At 33.8% G+C, this 22,204-nt stretch overlaps 1 protein-coding gene across 1 annotated transcript in view; it reads left to right on the top strand.

The window, feature by feature from the left end:
* The window catches only part of LOC132546275 (transient receptor potential cation channel subfamily M member-like 2), a 56,851-nt gene extending 37,072 nt beyond the window's left edge, over positions 1-19,779 (top strand). Inside the window, exons 25-38 of the mRNA XM_060209986.1 lie at positions 1,688-1,942; positions 3,810-3,984; positions 4,543-4,702; positions 10,438-10,631; positions 11,758-11,884; positions 12,553-12,745; positions 13,071-13,185; positions 13,552-13,697; positions 14,937-15,028; positions 15,426-15,623; positions 16,807-16,912; positions 17,854-17,997; positions 18,430-18,543; positions 19,663-19,779. Coding sequence (XP_060065969.1) covers positions 1,688-1,942; positions 3,810-3,984; positions 4,543-4,702; positions 10,438-10,631; positions 11,758-11,884; positions 12,553-12,745; positions 13,071-13,185; positions 13,552-13,697; positions 14,937-15,028; positions 15,426-15,623; positions 16,807-16,912; positions 17,854-17,997; positions 18,430-18,543; positions 19,663-19,779 — 2,136 coding nt within the window. The remainder of the gene's footprint in view (positions 1-1,687; positions 1,943-3,809; positions 3,985-4,542; positions 4,703-10,437; positions 10,632-11,757; positions 11,885-12,552; positions 12,746-13,070; positions 13,186-13,551; positions 13,698-14,936; positions 15,029-15,425; positions 15,624-16,806; positions 16,913-17,853; positions 17,998-18,429; positions 18,544-19,662) is intronic.
* Positions 19,780-22,204: the final 2,425 nt, after the last annotated feature.

Raw genomic sequence — 22,204 nt, 5'->3', positions numbered from 1 at the left:
ATATGAACTTAGAATTCAAACAGTCTCTGTAACTGTAAAGTGACTTTTTCTGAAAATAATGTGTGTTTTCATATCTGTGGTATTAATACAATCACTACCAGTGCAGTTTGATAAGTTTTTGTAGAGCTCACTCACTAACTGAATGCTTGTGTAAAAGAGCTTACATATTGACTGAAGACATTTTGTAGAGCTCACAAACTAATTCATTAATATGATAAAAGCTTATTAACTTATTTTGTAATTTGTGCATAACTCACTAATCATCAAGAGTAATGCTAAAATGAATGACACATTTTTACCACAGACATGATCGCTGCATAAAATAACTTTCAAGGACTCCTTTTCAAATTTTTGCTTTGGTATGCAAAATCTACGTCATTTACGTAGAAATCTGTTCCTTGAGTCTCCTAAAGAACTTTTCTGATACAGAGTTCAATGTGCTTTTGAGGGTCAGTCAACCTGTCTCAGAGTTAAATTTAATAGTCCTTGATGTGTCGACTTAGCTTTCTTCAAAAAGTTAAATTCTCTAGCTGTACTGATTTGTTTTCATTTTCTGACTTTTCAGTATTAGGGTTAGGAGGGTTTTGTCAGATAGAAAAATAAATAAATGTAAAAAAAATTTAGATAAGAAAATAATCAGTTGTGATCTGTGCTACAATGTTATAACTATTGTAACACTCTTCATCTTTTATATCAGCAGAACGCAGTATATATTCCTAAGGCATTTCTTTCACTCCTGTTGAAAATTTCCCTAGTTGCTAGACATGCTTGATGACGTTTCAGCTACACTCTACTAAATACAAACAAGTTCTATGGTGTGATTTCTGATTAAAGTCATATTTTACCTCAGAGGGAGGTAAATAGTAAGAATTGTACAAATATACATGTAACTTAAAACTTCTGAAGTTTCAAATTTCTTCTCATTCATATTTCTGTAACTTGTGCAATTTTGTGTCAAAGAGATATTTTTCCTGTATTAAAATATAGAAATATTTTGCTGTTTAATTGATATTTGAAGAAATAATTTTTGCTGACCAAAGAGAAAAAAGAGATGGCTGGCTATTAAGTTAAAGTTATTTCTGTAATGCGGGAACGGTGGTTCTCTGTACATGACTTTGATTTTCTTTGTTTCAGTTTTGGAGTTTGTTTAAGAAATACTTTGCATACTTAAATTAAATTTGACACGTTATTTCTTCTTGTCAAGAAAGTGTAAAGAATTAAAAGAAAAACTCATTGGTTAGTAAGCATTCTAAAAGCATTTAATCCATGTTTTATAGGTTTGAAATAATACTTGTTACTAACATGTATTTATTTTGAATTTTGCTGTTTCACAATGTGTTTGCTTCACAATATAACGATAAATTTAATTTTTGTATATCCTGGTATTGATTCAGATAATGGTAATATATTTAATGACAACCTAAGAAATGAAGGACTGCCAGTCCAGAAGAGATTTCATCTTGTATTCAAAATAAAAATAAAATCATTAATATAGCTGACTGTAAAATTGATAAAATGCTTACTCTAATATGCTTGCATGTTGATTGGACTGCAGTAAGGGTAGCCTGCTTCTGTAGTAAATTGTTAAGTTATACAAAATTGCATTATTTTTTTTTTTATACTAAAGATAATTTAGGAAGAAAATTTAATATTTCTTTGTAGTAAACCTGAAATTTTTTTTTTCAAGATTATGTCATCAGCGTCAAAGACATTTCAAACAAAACTACAGAGTTACATCACAGACAAATGGAATGTGGTGGATGTGTTTACGATACTTCTCTTTGTTTGTGGAACGATCCTACGCTTCCTACCGTATGACCGGACCTTAGAGGTAGCACGGGTGGTTCTGGCTCTGAACCTCATCACATTCTTTTTCCGTATTTTACACATCTTCTCTGTTCACAAAGAGCTTGGACCAAAGCTTGTGATGATAGCAAGAATGGTAGGTTACAAGAGCATTAGTGATTCTGATTTAAGTATTTGTCACTTTCATTTCTGTATTATATGGAACATAGTTTACATTATTTTGACAGTTTGACAACATTATATTGACAGTTTGGTAACAATATATTGATAGTTGACAACATGATATTGACAGTTGACAACATTATATTGACAGTTTGACAACATTATATTAACAGTTGACAATATTATATTGACAGTTTGGTAACCTTATATTGACAGTTTGGTAACATTATATTGCCAGTTGACAACATTTATTGACAGTTGACAACATTATATTGACAGTTGACAATATTATATTGACAGTTTGGTGACATTATATTGACAGTTTGGTAACATTATATTGACAGTTTGGTAACATTATATTGACAGTTGACAACATTTATTGACAGTTGACAACATTATATTGACAGTTGACAATATTATATTGACAGTTTGGTGACATAATATTGCCAGTTTGGTAACATATATTGACAGTTTTGTAACATTATATTGACAATTGACAACATTATATTGACAGTTGACAACATAATATTGACAGTTGACAACATTATATTGACAGTTGACAACATTATATTGACAGTTGACAACATTATATTGACAGTTTGGTAACATTATATTGCCAGTTTGGTAACATTATATTGACAGTTTGGTAACATTATATTGACAGTTTGGTAACATTATATTGACAGTTTGGTAACATTATATTGACAGTTTGGCAACATTATATTGACAGTTTGGTAACATTATATTGACAGTTTGGTGACATTATATTGACAGTTTGGTAACCTTATATTGACAGTTTGGTAACATTATATTGCCAGTTGACAACATTTATTGACAGTTGACAACATTATATTGACAGTTGACAATATTATATTGACAGTTTGGTGACATTATATTGCCAGTTTGGTAACATTATATTGACAGTTTGGTAACATTATATTGACAGTTTGGTAACATTATATTGACAGTTGACAACATTTATTGACAGTTGACAACATTATATTGACAGTTGACAATATTATATTGACAGTTTGGTGACATAATATTGCCAGTTTGGTAACATTATATTGACAGTTTGGTAAAATTATATTGCCAGTTTGGTAACATTATACTGACAGTTGACAACATTATATTGACAGTTGACAACATTTATTGACAGTTGACAACATTATATTGACAGTTGACAATATTATATTGCCAGTTTGGTGACATTATATTGCCAGTTTGGTAACATTATATTGACAGTTTGGTAACATTATATTGACAGTTTGGTAACATTATATTGACAGTTTGGTAACATTATATTGACAGTTTGGTAACATTATATTGACAGTTTGGTGACATTATATTGACAGTTTGGTGACATTATATTGCCAGTTTGGTGACATTATATTGACAGTTTGGTGACATTATATTGACAGTTTGGTAACATTATATTGACAGTTTGGTAACATTATATTGACAGTTTGGTAACATTATATTGACAGTTTGGTAACATTATATTGACAGTTGACAACATTATATTGACAGTTGACAACATTATATTGACAGTTTGACAACATTATATTGACAGTTGACAACATTATATTGACAGTTGACAACATTATATTGACAGTTGACAACATTATATTGACAGTTGACAACATTGTATAGGCAGTTTGCTAACCTTATATTGACAGTTGGCAACATTATATTGACAGTTGGCAACATTATATTGACAATTTGGTGACTTTTTTATTGGTTTTTTGGTATCATTGTACACCTTTTATTAAGATAATTTACTAACATCATATACATTTCATTGACTATAAGTAATTACATTATTTAATGTTGTATTGTAGTTTTTTGACCTGCTCTACTTTGTCATCATTCTGATGGTGTTCGTTGTGGCGTATGCTATTGCTGCCTACGCTATCCTCTACCCCAACTCTGAACTCAGTTTTGACCTTGTCATTGCTGTATTGAGGACTGCCTATTGGAACTTGTATGGGGAGCTCTTCCTTGATGAGTTAGAACGTAAGATCTATCTACTGAACAAACAGAATCACAGAATTCAGATACAAGAAATGGAAAAGTGTGATATATTGTTATTTTTACTGCCATTATTTTGCCAAAATTTTTATAATAATAAAGTTGTCCTATAATGTTAGCTGCCATTATTTAAAGGCAACAGGAAAGGATAGTTAAGTTGTCCTTTAATAACATAACTGTTATGAAATTTCAAATCAAACAACAGAGTAAGCCATCTAATGATTTTATTTTCAAAAGACTTGATAGAATTATCTCCCTTGTTGGTTGACATGGTTTTAAGCATTGTGTTACTTTACACAATATGTGTTGAAAGGTACAAATATGTGAAAGTTTTAGTAAATCTATAAAATGCTGTTATGATTGTTGCATTTGCATAGTCTTGTAATGCTGTGACATACTTTTGGTAAGGATCAGGAGAAAAAAATTCAACATGTAACATTATACATGTATTCCACCTAAAGGTAAAGAATTTGGATGAAAACAAATAACTGACTCTGACCAAAATTCTATCTGTAATACTAGACTGTTACTTTTTTTATCCAGGAAAGGAGCCAGAGTGTACATTTGATCCTCTACTGTACAATAATGATACACTGCCTCGCTGTCCAACACAGTTTGGTAGCTATGTTGTACCCTGGCTCATGGGTCTCTACGTACTCTTCTCCAACATCCTACTGCTTAACCTCCTCATCGCTATGTTCAGGTACGTTCCACCTCTGTTATACAGCTCGAACAGGGTAGTCAGCAGATATAAGTTGGAACATTATGTATTGGAAAAATAACCATGCATGCATTAATAGAAAATTAATTTTCAGCAAAATATTGTCATTTGTGATTTCCAGATTAACACTAACCATAACTTGTGATATGTTATATAAGATGTAAAAGATATTGACAGTATCAGGTGTGTGATGTCAAAGTACATTAATCTATACCTCATGCATCATGTAGATTATGTATGAGAAAGATATGATAAACATAGATTGTCACTCTGACACAGTCAATCAATATCTCACCCCACACTTATATAGTTATGATTGTATATATTCAACGCTCAATGTAATCATATATAGTATTTGTAAGACATTCAATATACATTGTGTAGATTAAGCAATCGTTGCTCATCACTATGACTTTGTATACTGAAATGTTCCTGTCTGTAATGTATGTATCACAACACAACATCCCCCTCCCTGTCACCTAGTATCAATATATGATATCATTTTCTAATGTCATAACTTCATCATTTTATAAATATGACAATGTCATATTCTGATGTCATAATTTCATATCAGCAGGCTGTTTTCATAAATATTTGCGAGAAAATCTTGTTAATGTGAAAAAATTAATGTTGTTTCGATGTGTGAGATTTGCGAAATTCTTCCTAAGCTTTTCATTCTTACTTGCCAGATGCTCACAAAATCGACACAAAAAAGTTGTGATGAATTTAAACAGTTCTAGATAACATGGAAACTTGTGTAAAACATCCTCTATCTACAGAACATATAATTATAAACTCCTTATTCTACAAACTTGTAGAAGTTTAGTCATAGATTACAACTTTCACAAATTGTATTTGTTGTGGATGAAATACTCTGAGACATAGAATTAAGAAAATAAACTCCAACACCTTTTTGTTAACTTTTGCAGATATGAAAAAAAATCTAACGATTAAAAAAAAAAAAACCACGAGAAAACAAAAGCATAAAAAAAGAAAACTCCAGAACTTACCGTTCATCAGACAAGCCCTCTGATTTATCCACATGAGATAAATTAACAGTTATAATCATGGATTATGCTTACTAGAATTATATCCACATGTATTCTGTGTTCACCACTAAATGTGACACGAGATTGTAGAATTCACAGTGTTAATAACACCGTATTAACATGTATAGACTGACCACTATGTACTAAATCACCATCCTACAGTTATATTTAGATAGGACACTGATTATACACATGTAGCTAGGTGTAGTGCAGGACTATTAGTACAAAAATGTACTTACCAACCACTGTATCATTGATCTGTACTTCACCAGCTGGCAAAAAAAAAAAAAAAAACGGCTAAAAAAAAAAAGGCTTTTCTCCACGCCAAATTCTCGAAACATGTACAGTTCTTCACATTTGTTTGGATGGTGGTTCATATATCTTTGTTCAGATAAAAATTCAAAATAGGTAGAAAATAGCCAATTAAAGTTTGGTTATATCAACATATATGTATATAAATATGGAAATAATCATAATGGTAAAAATTATGACTGATATATAGATTTTGTCAGCGACTAGCGTTAATGAGAACACTTCAGTCTGAATCATTATAACCCTTTATGTTTAAAGTTTGAGAATAGTGATAATTATTTACTGATTTCTATTCTAATTTCATTTATTTCATATTATTTTTATGAAACTTGATGAAACTTCATCTGAAACCTGACAATATAGCCAACATGTTAAATTTTTGGTTTCACATCATTTCAATAAATTGTCTGCTTTACATGGTAGTTAATTAAAACCTGTTCCATTTCTTATGGGTGAATATCATCTTAACAATTTGAATTAATGGTTTTCTAATAATTATCAAGTGATAAAAGGTAACACTGATTTATTTCTCATTTGTAAATCGAATGTTGTGAGAAATATGTACAGATGAATTGTATGGATGATACTCTGACTTACCTAACAGAGACCTCTTCACACTCTCACTCTGTATCTGACAGAGACCTCCCTACACACCCACTATATACCTGACAGAGACCTCCCTACACACCCACTATATACCTGACAGAGACCTCCCCACACACCCACTATATACCTGACAGAGACCTCCCTACACACCCACTATATACCTGACAGAGACCTCCCTACATACCCACTATATACCTAACAGAGACCTCCTCGAACACCCACTATATACCTGACAGAGACCTCCCTACACACCCACTATATACCTGACAGAGACCTCCCTACATACCCACTATATACCTAACAGAGACCTCTTCAAACACCCACTCTATACCTGACAGAGACCTCCCTACACACCCACTATATACCTGACAGAGACCTCCCTACATACCCACTATATACCTAACAGAGACCTCTTCAAACACCCACTATATACCTGACAGAGACCTCTCCACACACCCACTACATACCTGAAAGAGACCTCCCTACACACCCACTATATACCTGACAGAGACCTCCCTACACACCCACTATATACCTGACAGAGACCTCTCCACACTCCCACTAAATACCTGACAGAGACCTCCCTACACACCCACTATATACCTGACAGACCTCCCCACACACCCACTACATACCTGACAGAGACCTCCCTACACACCCACTATATACCTGACAGAGACCTCCCTACACACCCACTATATACCTGATGGAGACCTCCCCACACACCCACTATATACCTGACAGAGACCTTCCCACACACCAACTATATACCTAACAGAGACCTCCTCGAACACCCACTATATACCTGACAGAGACCTCTCCACACACCCACTATATACCTGACAGAGACCTCCTTACACACCCACTATATACCTGACAGAGACCTCCCTACACACCCACTATATACCTGACAGAGACCTCCCCACACACCCACTACATACCTGACAGAGACCTCTCCACACACCCACTATATACCTGACAGAGACCTCTCCACACACCCACTATATACCTGACAGAGACCTCCCCACACACCTACTAAATACCTGACAGAGACCTCCCTGCACACTCAGTTTGTACCTGGCCTCACTCATCTGCCTGTCTAACCTTCTGCTCCACTAACATCTTACATTTTACAGTTACACATTTGAGTTAACCCAGATGGAGACAGATAGTATATGGAAGTCACTGAGGTTTCAAACCATTAGTGAATACTGTGAACGCCCATCCCTTCCTGCCCCTCTCATCCTCATCAGCCACCTCTTCCTCCTCCTCAAGTTTTGTTGTCTACGCTGTTGTCGCCCACAAGACCAAGAGCGAGGCTTCAGTAAGTCCCCAACTGCAAGCGTTTCCTTTGATGTTACTGTTGTGTTAGGTGTTATCTCCCTTGAATCCCACGGTCCTTCCTTTATGTTTTTTTTGTCAGAATTTTGATTTAGTGTAGTCATCTGTAATTTTGTTTGGATTTCACCTGTATGTTATTTTGGTTTTGAAAGATCATTAAAATTTTTCTTCTGAAAAAAAACCAAAACTTTCAATCCTCTTTCTCCTCTGAATAAATTAGAAATCAAGTTCTTATTGAGATGTAAACTTGATAAGTAACATGTTCTGGAGATATATAACTTGTTATTTTATTAGGAAATATCAAATTTCTTTTAAATGTTTGTTATCTTAACACATTTAGGATTTTTATTGTAATTATGACATGGTATAAAGATTAATATTGTGTTATCATTTTGCTTTTTGATTCATTTGTTGAAAAAATCTCGATGAAACAGCCTGAAACATTCTTGATCCCTACCAGATATGAAAAAATATATATCAAGTAAATTGATTGAATATGAAAAACGATGATGATTATGAAGTGTTTTCTTTGAATTAGCAGATGAATATGGCGTAAGGGGGGTATTGAAGAGTAAGAACATTCATCTGATTATTTTTCTTCTTTATTTTCATAATTATTTTTAATTGTCATTGTATGTCTTAGCTGCATGATAAGTATCAGCTTTGAGACACTCTGCTTTAGGTATGATCAAATCAGATATAAAATGGTACAGTACTATTGTGTGTGAAACCTGTTTTTTGTTTAATTTGGTAAATATTTAATCATGTCAAATGAATATAAAATAAACATTGAAGACCATTAATTAAACAGAATAATGTATGGGATGATTTTGTTTAAAACTTTAAAAACTAAATGATTAAAGGGAGACAACCAAGTCAATCACTTACGCAGTTTATTTTGAGCACTTTTTGCTATATAGATTTGTATTTTATATGCACATCTTTCCTTGCATGTCTTGCTTAATTTCTGGATTAGAGTGTCTGTTCATATGCATGTCTAGTTTTATAGATATTTGTGTGACTTTTTTCCAAATCGGATATGATTTAATTGGTGACGAGAAAATCATATTATTTCAACAAAAATGTCTTGAACCTTTTGAACAAAGAGTTTAGTCATTTTTTTAATGTTTTGCAATATCCATACAGATACATCTGCACATAATAAATGAAATGTTTGGATCATCAGAGCTTTTTTTTCTGTTTACGATATATGATGTCAACTTGAGGTAACAATTTACATGAACATAGAGTTATGAAACGTTCAATTTGATTATTTATAAAAGGAAAATAAATGAAAAAATAAATGATAATAATAGTGATAATAGATAATTTTGGTATATGATAAGACCTATCACATATTTAGTCAGCTCATCTGTTTTGTTTTGTTGTCTTTCCTTCTGTTGTAAATAGTTTTACAGAGCACTGTTACAGTAGTTTAGATATGTACAAAGATTTTTGTAATATTGATCCTATTAATTTACATTTTATGTATTTCAAATAACTTACCATACTTGGTGAGGAGAGATAAAAATAAAATCTGTTGATTATCTATAAGATTAGGATCCTATGTTACAGAAATCCTATATAACTATGATACTGTTTCTAATTTAGTGTTTGTTTCTTAACCTGTAGCCTTTTCATTTTATCAGAAGACAGTTTACAGGAAAGCAGATCACTTTTATAACAGTTTACAGGAAATCAAAACACTTTTATAACAGTTTACAGGAAATCAAAACACTTTTATAACAGTTTACAGGAAATCAAAACACTTTTATAACAGTTTACAGGAAAGCAGATCACTTTTATAACAGTTTACAGGAAATCGAAACAACATTATAACAGTTTACAGGAAATCAGAACACTGATATAACAGTTTACAGGAAATCAGAACACTGATATAACAGTTTACAGGAAATCAAAACAACGTTATAACAGTTTACAGGAAATCAGAACACTGATATTACAGTTTACAGGAAATCAGAACACTGATATAACAGTTTACAGGAAATCAAAACAATGTTATAACAGTTTACAGGAAATCAGAACACTGATATAACAGTTTACAGGAAATCAGAACACTGATATAACAGTTTACAGGAAATCAGAACAATATACAGGTAGAACACAAATTTAACACTACTTACAAGTATTTGCTAATTACAATACATTATGTATTGCATTCACATTATATATACAAAGTACAAGACTGTTCCTTTTACCACATGCTTGATATGCAGTCATAAAAATAAAAAAGGGCTTATCTACTTTAATTCAATTCAATAAGATTGCGGAAAGCATTCTTTGATTTCAGGGACGAGAATGTTATCTTTTGTGTTTCTCATTTCTTTGTTTACTTTTTATTTTATTAATTTCTTGTTGTCACTACTTTAAATTGGTTGGTTTCTACAGCTTCACATTCCAGAAGATCCAAGACAACACTGACCTACATTGGTGTTTCCAGCGCTACTTCCTGATATATGAGTACTACTCTAGACCAACACTCTTCCCGCCCTTCGTCCTTATAAGTCATCTTTATTTGATATTTAAATGGATGTTTACAAAGTGCTGTAAAAAATGTGTGCAGAAAGAGGATTCTGACCTAAGTAAGTCTGTTAATTGATAATTGTAGGTAGAGTATCTGGTATTATCTAGCTAGGTACCTATAGAATTATTGAATACAGATCAAAGTATTCCCAATTTACATTTTGCATTAAAAAAGATGTTTCCCAACCAAGAAAATAGATTGTTTAGTTTAGGACTGGTGACTATTTATTCTATCTGCACAAATGAGATTTTGAAACAAAAAGAATAAATGAATAAATAAAAAATGAGAAAAGGTCAATTTAACATATAAATTTGTAACAACATGCTAGAAAAAAACCCCGAAATTAATCAGCCTCATTGTACAAATTATCTCCCTTAAAAACAAGTTACTTCCCTTTCTTAAGTAAAGCCAAATCAGCTAGTGACTGACAAAGAACTAATGAGACTCAATATGAGAGTGCTTATCAGTTGGCATGTTTTTATTTGTTGTCCTATCTCCCATTTTGCTGTTTTTAGTAACTGGTAATTTTCTAGGTCATTGATTGGTAATTATCAGTAGTTATGGAATGATATCTGAAATCTGCATGTTGCTTTGTTTTTATTATAAACGTACAATGTACATGTATATATGTAGTATATCATATCTGTAGAACTGAACAGGTTCAAGAAATCTCAAATGACTAAATGTTAATTTCTTTGTACTGCCTTGCATGAGTAGATCAAATATGTCATGTCTTTGTTTTAGATAATTTTTTTCTCTTTTGAATTTTGTAAATCATTTTTTTTTTTACTTTTTGTAGATATTGTAGATATTGTAGTATATGTACTTACCCTACCATATTAAAATTTAGATTGGTCAAAAATTGTTTTCTGTAGAAATGTTTGTTTATAAGATGTAGATGTTAAAGATTGTCTGTTAACATTAATCATGTATCAATTAAATTTTGTTATTTAATACATTTATACAGTGTATTTCATTTAGAATAGGATTATTCATATTCTGATAATCAATTTATATGCTGGTGAGTTAATACATATGTTATCTCATAAACAAAATTGTATTTAATAAACCAGTAATGCATTTACCCTGGTTTACAATGCAGCATGAGTAGGTTTTTCATTTGAAAATCTCTCATTATCTCAGACTTGATCAAATTTGATTTGATTCCAATGACTTTTTTGTAGTCAAAAAAATTCCAAATGAAAGGGAGATAATTCAGTGGGAGAATGTAATAGCAGATGCCTACTTGACACGAAAGGAGCTCTCTGAGGCAGATAACATTGATCATAGAATTAACATCATGCAACAACGGTGAGAATAATTATATAAAATATGTCTTTGTGTATAATCTGATGATGTCTGGTCCAGATAATTTGTAATAGATATAAAAAATTTAGCTCAAAACATACCAGATATGACAAAAAAGGCATACATTGTAGTTCCCATCCTTGAAACTCCAGGCGTGCAGAGAATGAAAGTGATTTTCCTCTCCGCACCCCTGGAACGTGTCATGGCAAAAATGAAGGAGAAAAAACTGACCAATCATAGGCTTTTATATGCTTCTTTTGAAGATTACAAAGGAGCTACATCCAACTTCAAAGCCATTACAATACACTGATATGTAACCTTGAGATTTGTTTGATGTACATTGAAAGATCAAACTAGTCTTTCAACTTGTCAACAAGGAGATGCACATGGAACATTCAATTTTGCCATGACTTGTTCCAGGGGTGAAATGAGTGAAAGTGATTCTAACCCCTGAATATCGAGTATGGGGCTGTACTTGTTCTTTAAACGAAAAGTATTTGACTTTGTTGGTCACAAATATGAATGTTGTATGTTGTATGCCATGATGTCTGCATTATTTAAAACACAATGCAGGTATTTTTGTTATATGTATTCTGAAATATGAAATTTTTCGATATAAAATTTATAAGAAAGTTAATTTCAATTTGGTTTTGTCTTAAACAATTCTTCAGGATGGATATGTTGTTGTCGAAAGTGGACGATATTCAGGATGACCAGCAGAATGTTGTAGCTATCCAACAATCAACAGGTAGAGTGGCACTGCCTGTGGCACAACCTGTGGCCCCTAGGCCACCGAGTCAACAGACAATCACAGCAAAAATGCCCCCGCAGCTGGAGAAGAGAATCTGCTCACTAGAAGATCAGGTAATTATAAGCTGTGTTTCGCAGGTAACTGAGATACTAAACACAGAGTATACTTACTGTTAACTGTTCATTTCTCTCTAATATATAAACGTTTAATTTATGTTGAAGAAAATACTTGATGGTATGAGGAGAAATTTTAATATTTCTATAACTGAGTTGACAGGTCTGTTTTTACTATAATTGATATACTCATGGTCTAGGTACGGATTATATGTACATGTACATACAGCTTTTGTAGTATTTAGCTAAATAAGCTGTGTTTTGATGGTGATGAGCTGAGAGTGTGGACATATAGAGTTTGGTAACCAAATATTTTCTCTTCTAGATGACCATAAACTGCAAAGCACTGTCCTGGATTGTCCAAGCTCTACAGGAAAATGATATGGCTGCCGGCAGATCACCGCCAAAATTACCAGACCTACAGACTCATGGTGATAGAGGTAATCAGCTTTTAACCGTATAGTCAGTTCAAGTTTTAGCCTTATCATGTTCAGTCCCATATTGATGCTAATTTGATATAGTATTGTATATAAGTGAAGACAACTTTTCACATATGAAATTGTTCAGAAGTTTTTCTTTTATTTTCATCAATTTATTTTAGATCTTTAAATGTCAATCATTCTCACACATTTCCTATGTCAGAAATCCCTCCCTTTCTAGAACTCTTAAGTGAAAGCCTTTCACTTCATTGTTACAAATCGTAGACAACTTTGTTTAATTATCGGATGTGTTGATATCTTTTCATCTTTAAATATAATGCTAAAAGTATGTAAAAAGTTAACCTGTTACTGTCTCGTTAACTACAGAAATAAAAAAGAAGAAAAAGGTTCAAGACCTAGCCCTTACAACCATCGAGAAACAGAGAGAGCTTCATTACAGATCACGGTCGAGTCCTTACCCAGGCAGCTCGGAGACACGCTTCTTTGTGCCAGACGACATAGTGTTCTGGGAGGTAGGTTGGAAATATAGATACCATACATCATCATCATTCATCATCATTAACCAGATTATCCAGGCCTTTGATTAATTCTTAATCCAATAATTACATAATTTAATCTGATGTGTTAGTTATCTTATATCAGTTTTACTGAGGTTGGAACTATTTTGTATTAAATCCTATGTTAGCTAGCTTTTTATACACAACATATCGTCGTCCTTTGTTTGCTGGCTGGTGTGTGTAAGCATGGGCGTATAGGTTATATTTTGATGTAGGTACCTTAGTACAGGCTAATTACTCATGGTAGATATTGGTTTGTTTACATTTATGTAGGGTGTCTAAATTTAGTATGACGTATAGGTTCGCTTGCTCAGAATCCACCAATGAGAGCAGTTGCTTCTTGGGGCTCTCACTCATTGTTGCTGTACAAATTACTAGGAAGTTAAGGTGATATGTGAATGTTTTTATAAGGTATACACATGGTGAGTAGCCCCAAAGAAGAGCCAAATGTATTTCTAATGACAAATCTTGTTATGTAGTGTTTTAAATAATAAATAGTATGTAAACCTTATCTATGGCATTTCTTATGTTGTGTATAAAATGGAAATTCATTTAATTTGAGTTACTAAAATCAACCATGCGATAAAAGTTTCATCCAATGATGTTTGACTGGGAAAAGTCTAGTTTCTGCCCTCAGTCATCTTTCTTGTTGTAAAAATGGCAGCATTTTGATTCGTTATAATCAAAACCATATATTCAGAGATTCAGAGTAGGTGATAATCATAGTATGGTTTGTTTCTAAAAAAGAAAAAAAATTGAAGGTTACCATCAGACTGAAGACAATAGTAGGACAAGACTCTGATTTCATTGCCAAGCATCAAAGATTTTTCTGGAATTGTGTTTTTATTGTCTCGTGAAAATGATCTTTAAGGTGTATGAACTATGTTATCATCAAACACTGTACAGATAATAAATCTTATTGGAATTACCATCATGATGATAAATACACAGTATTGGTTCTGTTATTTTGATATTTATTTGAGAAAAGTTGAGGAATCCAGGCAAAATATTTTCCCTACTTGTGGGTTGTAGCAGGAATCTTCCACAACTTTCTTATGGAAATAATCTAACAGATAAATAGGAGAGTACCTCATCTACCATATATTGTGTCGCACTTGTTAAACTTAATTGTTGACAATCATATATATTATGTCTGCCGAAACCAAGATACTTAAAGTCATGCGACACTTTCAGACACCATTCCCAGAATACAGTCCAGTGAAATATCTGTCACCAGAGGTCAAGGCCAATCCCTACTGGGCAGACAAGGAGGACCTCATAGAATTGTAAGTTGTTAAAAACATCATAGTAAAACTGAAACTATCAAGCTAGGTACAGTCTTAGTAATTTTTTGGTTATGTAAAGTCTACAAGGACATACATTAATCGACTCAAATGAAAAGTGAATATCTACAAATGGATGAATTATTATTCGGAATGAAGTTTTTGGAGATAGAGATAAAATAAAACAACAACAACAACGACAACAACAACAACAACAACAATTCAAAAACAAAAACAAAATTAAAAAAAAAAAAAAAAGCCATTAAGGAAAATTAAGTGGGTGACACCCTGTAGTATAAATACAATATACCTATCCACAGTGTTGTTGTAATATTCCTAAATGATATAACATTTTTACTTAAGGAGATTCTCCTATGTTATTGTTATCTTATTATTGCAGGCCGCCAAACAAGAGAGAGGGAAAGATCAAGTTCAACACGTTTGATTATGGCTGCAAGGTTGACCGAACCAGCCATCTTGGTGATTATAAAATTGTTGATGGCTTGCCTCAAAACCCCTTTGGTCGGACTGGTATCATTGGTCGGGGCTTGCTTGGGAGATGGGGCCCAAACCATGCTGGTGACCCTATTGTGACAAGGTAAATTTTACATCATATACCACTATATAACTGTAAGAGTAGATATTGATCAGTATGTCAGCACCAGTCTGACTCTGTCACAGATCAGAGTCTGTCTCAGTAGTTTGTGGTCATCAATCTGACTTTGTCACAGATCAGAGTCTGTCTCAGTAGTTTGTTGTCATCAATCTGACTTTATCACAGATCAGAGTCTGTCTCAGTAGTTTGTGGTCATCAATCTGACTTTATCACAGATCAGAGTCTGTCTCAGTAGTTTGTGGTCATCAATCTGACTCTGTCATAGATCAGAGTCTGTCTCAGTAGTTTGTGGCCATCAATCTGACTTTGTCACAGATCAGAGTCTGTCTCAGTAGTTTGTGGTCATCAATCTGACTTTGTCACAGATCAGAGTCTGTCTCAGAAGTTTTTGATGTTCTTGACACTTTTCTGTCAGTATCATCAGTGTTGTCAAATACTCAAAGTTTGTCAACTTTTTACCTTAAAAACGCTAGTAATCATGAAGGGCTGCGCAGATTTCGACCAAATTTGGTTTGAAGCATTCTTGGGCATTCTCTGGGGCCCAACAGGGGATTTGTCAGAATGATTGAATGTTGTCCCATTTTATTCTGAGACATTATTGGATACGGGGGAATCAATTTTGTATAGATGGTGGATCTTAGCTCCCTGGGGTTGGAGGTGTCGCCCAATAGGGGAAATGAAGCATTCTCGGGTGAAAGGGAATGAATATATAAACAGCGGGTTTCGGTCACCTGGGATAGGAGGGGTCTAATGGGGAAATAGAGCAAATTCTTTAAAATACAGCTTTTTCTGTAGGAATAATAAAATTTTGCCCCAATTCAGTCTGAGGCATACTTGAGCAAATTGAAATCAGCTTTGTATAAATGGATGGTCTTAGCCCCTTGGGATGGGAGGAGCAGGACCTGTTCAAGGGGAATTAGAGCAAATTCTTTCAAATTTTTCTGTTGGAATCAGAGGATTCTATCCCAATGGGGTATGAAGCAAGGCTTGTTTGGCTGACCTCCTTAGGACTGAGGGTAGAGCCGCACAAAACCAAGTGAGCAATACAGACCAAATGGGCCACTTGTTTTAGGGTGAGGTTTCTGTAATGGATCTATCAATTGACTGCTCAATTTATTGTCTAGGCTACGTTTACCAAAATTGTTTCAAATTTCATGTGTTTTAGATGGAAACGTGACAACAAGGGACAAATGGTAAAGAGTGGAGGCAAGCCATTGTTAGAATTTGTCAGCATACAGAGAACAGACAATCAATTGTGGTCTCTACCAGGGGTGAGTATCTGTGTACTATGTGAATGAAAGACTGCATTCTAAACAAGGCACAGGTATCAGTGTTCTATCTGAATGATAGCTATGGTCTCTCCCAGGCATGAGTATCAGACACCTGCTCAGTGCCATGTCATAGGATCAAATGTGAGTATCAGACACCTGCTCCGTGCCATGTCATAATAACCAATTTGAGTATCAGACACCAGCTCTGTGCCATGTCATAATTTCAAATGTAAGTATCAGTATCCAATCTTAATAAGCAGCTGTTGTCCCAACCTTGTGTGAGTATCGGTGTCCAGTTCGAAAGCTGTGGTTCCTACCAGGTTTGAGTATAGTGTCCTGTCTTAATCAACAGCTGTGGTTCCTACCAGGTTTGGGTAAAAGTGCCCTGTCTTAATCAACAGCTGTGGTCCCTACCAAGTTTGAGTATAAGTGTCTAGTCTTAATAATCAGCTGTGGTCCCTACCAGGTTTGAGAATAAGTGTCCTGTCTTAATTATCAGCTGTGGTCCCTCTATGAAGACCTGAAATCTGATTATTTTCGTCTGGGCCTATATTCACAAAACCATACTCATGCTCAAACTCAAGGTTTTGTGCTCACCTGTTTTATTCTCATGCTCATTGGCATGTACTGCTTGGATCAAGGAGCCTTCTTCTGCTGTACTCCACAAAAATTGCGCAACATACAAAATAATTTCCAAACATGAGAGAGCTCTCTTAGTTACCATGCTCAGCAGAGCACGTTCTCAGAAAGTTTGATGAATACAAATTTTGAGTATGTTCTCACTGGAGCACAGACTTGAGCATGGGCACAAAAGTTGAGTTTGAGCATGGACACAGTTTCATGAATACAGTCCCTGATGTTTCTTTATGTATTCTAGGGGATATGTGAACCTGAACACAAAGTCAAAGTGTATAAAGACTGAATCTCTGTTTGTGTTTTAGGGGATGTGTGAACCTGGACAGCAGATCTACGAGTGTCTGAAGGCTGAATTCTCTGAAGAAGCTCTCGGATCACTCATTACTGATGAAGACCATAAAAAAGAGCTAAATAAGAAATTAGATTGGATGTTTAAAATTGGCAAAGAGGTAGGTTATCGATGATATTGAGAATTATGTAAATATATCTTAACGTTTCCTGTATCTGTTAATATTTTTGTCAACAATATTCTGATACTTTTGTCTACAATATTCTGATATTTTTGTTTACAATATTCTTAAATATACAATGCAGGTATGTCAGATACTTGTAGCTGAATTGACCTAAGTCTAGTGTTCTGGAAAGTGTATATCTTGATCCCGTAATTCAATGACTGAATCAGATTCTAACATTTTGTCAGTAGTGTATTTGTGTAGTAGTTGTGTGTACGGATATAAACAACAACAGTAGTTTGATCACAGGATCATTAGTATAGATACTTACTGGTATATATTTCTATATGTTTCTATACATATATACGTATCTCTGTTTCATTATTACTGTCATCAGTATTGATGCATGGTATGGCTTGATTTCTTCAGGTGTGGCGTGGGTATGCTGATGATCCTAGGAATACAGACAATGCCTGGGTAGAAACCACAGTCTTCCATTACCATGACGATGATGGATCAATTCTCAATAACTTCATCCTCAGGGTATGCCTTAGCTAGTACTGTATATTATTGTACAAGAAGCTGATGAACACACTCATCAGTCTGTAACATTGTGTTTTTAGGTCTTTGTGTTTTTTCTGTTTTTGTGTGCCATAGGCTGTGTACCATCTACCATGTGTAAACTTTTTACATTTTAAACTTCTGAAGTTCTTAAGTTCCTGAGATGGTACTGACCAAGTGTTGATATATTTTTGGTTGGTCTAAACTCCTTTATGGCTTCCATTGTGAAAACACATTTTAAACTTCTGTTCAAGTTCCACTGGTTTCAATGGGCTGAAAATTAGTTGGAATGTGAGAGAAAAGAAGACTTCAAAGTGTTGTTATTTTCCAGCCATGTCAAAATTTCATTATGGTAGGCAAGGAGGCCATTTTATAACATGCTAGTGCAGGGTGGTTTCCCTTAACAAATGATTCTGAGATGGTCCTCACCATGTATTCTAGAAATTCATCACTGTTCTGTAATCAGTTTTATTTGACATCAGTAGCTAGGACGAGGATGTATATAAGGGGTTGATCATTTTACCATCTACAGGAAAAATGTGTGGGGCTCAAAATGGTTTGATATCTCCTCATATTTCATGAACACCCCATCAGAGCAAGTTTATGATTCACAATCCGTAAATTTTCATAACATCAGGTTCTGCTTCTACACCAGATTAAACTTTGTTTGTAAAGTTCAAAGGTTACACTTGACAACTTTTGAAGTAAAAGATACAAATATCTCATGAAATCACATACACATGTATGTATATACTTATGTATGAGTTACTTATCTTGGTACAAGTGTAGGTATAAGCCCTGCCAGCTGCTCACTTTGTATCTATTTTCAAATTAATGTTTAAAACTTTATCAGTGGGCCAAATGGTATTTGGTAACATGTAGAAGCCAAGATTAGACAGGTCATATCATTGATGTGATAAGTGATATCTGCAATTAATTATTTTCAGTTTAGAAATAAAACTTACAAGTATTTAGATTGAAGATTTTACCTCAGCAACCACATACATATATTTTTTATATCATGTTTCTTGACATATATCTGATAAGCACTTGAAACGTTCCATCATTACATTAATGGTACGTTGTGTTGCTGTGTTACAGGCTGGAGATACAGTAGAAAAGGCAACATGGAGCATAGCCTCCTCGGCTCTTCAGCTACATGGAGCCCACCTGTTCTATCTAAAGAAGGTGGTGGAGAAACTGAATGCTGCATTCTAATGCTTCAAAATGTAACACTGTGGATTCACTGATGGAAAGAAGATTAAAGTGACATTTTCTTATTTAATGGAGATGATGAAGCTGTTGTATTGGAATGTTTATGTACCTTGTTGTGTATTGAACCTCCGTTCACAGATAAATCAAACTGATATTACTGAGAAATTGCTGGTGTCTCCAGAGCTATAAAGTACCATTGAAAATGGAGTTTAGTTTTAGGAATACATATTACTGGCAAATGTATGTGACATAACATTTGATCATGAGAAAAAAAATGTAATGCAGTTATGTATTTGTAACAACATATATCTGAGTAAACAATTGTAGTTCTAGGTAATGATTATTAGGAGGAGTAATACAATTTTGAAAGTTTAGGAAATAATTTTTCACAATGCCAAGACAATTAAACAGTCTTACAATAGAAATGATTCCATCTCCAGATTAAGACCATGAGTTCCAAAAATCTCCTCCAAAATCTCATTCTTTCCTTTTCTTCCTCAAATGAAAAAAATAAACAACACTACACATATGCTTTTAATGAATATAATGGATGCCATCAATATCAACACTCAAACATTACATTCCTTGGGTAGATAAGCTTTATCAGTGGTGGAATGATGTAACTTGTCTTTGTTAACAGAGGTTTGGGATTTCGTTCCTTGGAAGTTTTTCTTCTTGTTGATAAATCAAGGTGTTAAATGAGGTTGATATTGAAATTTGGTATTAAAACAGCTGGATATTTTGTCACTGTTTGTACAATGGTTATATAAGTAATTCATTATACACTTTCATTATCTTTTTCATAAGGATTGATCTCGGAGATTTTTATCACCAGATATATGTCTAAACCATTATCTATACATGCATTACTAAACAAGTGGATTTATTAATAGGAATGTTTGCTATTACCTGTTGGTCTGATTTAACCTGTAAGGTCAAAGTTGTTGGGAAGATAGCACTACTTTGTGTGACACATATTGTTAACATACTAGCTGTTTATTTGAGAAATGGTGTCCTATATAATGTTAAGGCCTGTTTAAAATTTAGAAATTTTTTGTTTACGCTGTTTTCAGTGCAGGGATATGTTGTGTATAATATATCTACACACATCTTGAGTAGATTAACATGTTAAAATGAGTTTTGCATAAGTCACTATTTATTGACAAAATAATTGGTGAACCCCAATTTTCATATCCAGAGAAAACATCAATAATGTCACATACTTGACATATGGAAAGTGAAAGTACAATGTAACTCCCAACAAAATACTTGTGTATAGTCTAATTTCTATGTCATAACAGAGAATGAATGAGTCTATTCTGTTCATTATGCTTTTACTTTATGAAATAGAAACATGTTTTTGACTACTTCATAGACATACAGGCTCCATGGGCCTCTTGTTATCATATCAAGGATATATACCCTTAGATATTTGTAATTTTTAGAACTTGTACTTTGTATATAACTATGCATTTACATGTGTATGCATTCTGCCAAAATGTTAAGATGATCATATATATATAATTTATAACTTACTTAGAATGATTTTTCAAAAACTCATTCAGTTTTATGTTTGATGTTCAGCACATCAATTAAGTACATTTTCATTTTACTGAGATTATTTGTTAGAAACAATAGTTTCGTGTAAGAAGGTGTATCATTTTTATTTATAAACATGACATTGCTATTTTTTTCTTGGAGATTTTATTTTAAAGAATTTCATGAGCAGACTGCTGTGGCCTAAATGACTGTATATTGAGCCAGTGGGTTATCTACCTTTACCTTGGTGTTAACAAGAAAGCAGAAAAAAACTTTAGATCTGTGATATTTTTTGACTGTATATATTATGAAATATTTGTAAATATATTAATAGCAATTTCGTTATAATTGAAGGCATTTTTGTTCCTGTAAAGCATGTAGCAGCTTCCAGATTAGAGCTCCCTGTTGACCCCCATGTTTATCTCAAATTTTATCTACTCCATGCAATAGCCCCTTGTTGACCCTCATGTTGGTCTAAAGCCTGTATTAAGTCCCTGATGCTAGCCCCTTGTTGACCCCCTCCAGTTGGTCTAAAGCCTGTATCAACTCCCTGATAATAGCCCCTTGTTGACCCCCTCCAGTTGGTCTAAACCTGTATCAACTCCCTGATAATAGCCCCTTGTTGACCCCCTCCAGTTGGTCTAAAGCCTGTATCAACTCCCTGACGCTAGCCCCTTGTTGACCCCCTCCAGTTGGTCTAAAGCCTGTATCAACTCCCTGACGCTAGCCCCTTGTTGACCCTATGCTGTTGGTCTAAAGCCTGTATCAACTCCCTGATAATAGCCCCTTGTTGACCCTATGCTGTTGGTCTAAATCTTGTAACTGTACCTAATCTAGAGACTCTTCTTGACTTTCTCCTGTTGGAAGAATCCCTATAACAGTACCCAGT

This window comes from Ylistrum balloti, unplaced genomic scaffold (assembly GCF_031769215.1).
Source record: "Ylistrum balloti isolate Yb309-2 unplaced genomic scaffold, AGI_CSIRO_Ybal_v1 Utg369882, whole genome shotgun sequence".
Taxonomy (NCBI): domain Eukaryota; kingdom Metazoa; phylum Mollusca; class Bivalvia; order Pectinida; family Pectinidae; genus Ylistrum; species Ylistrum balloti.
This window is presented reverse-complemented; position numbering and strand designations above follow the sequence as displayed.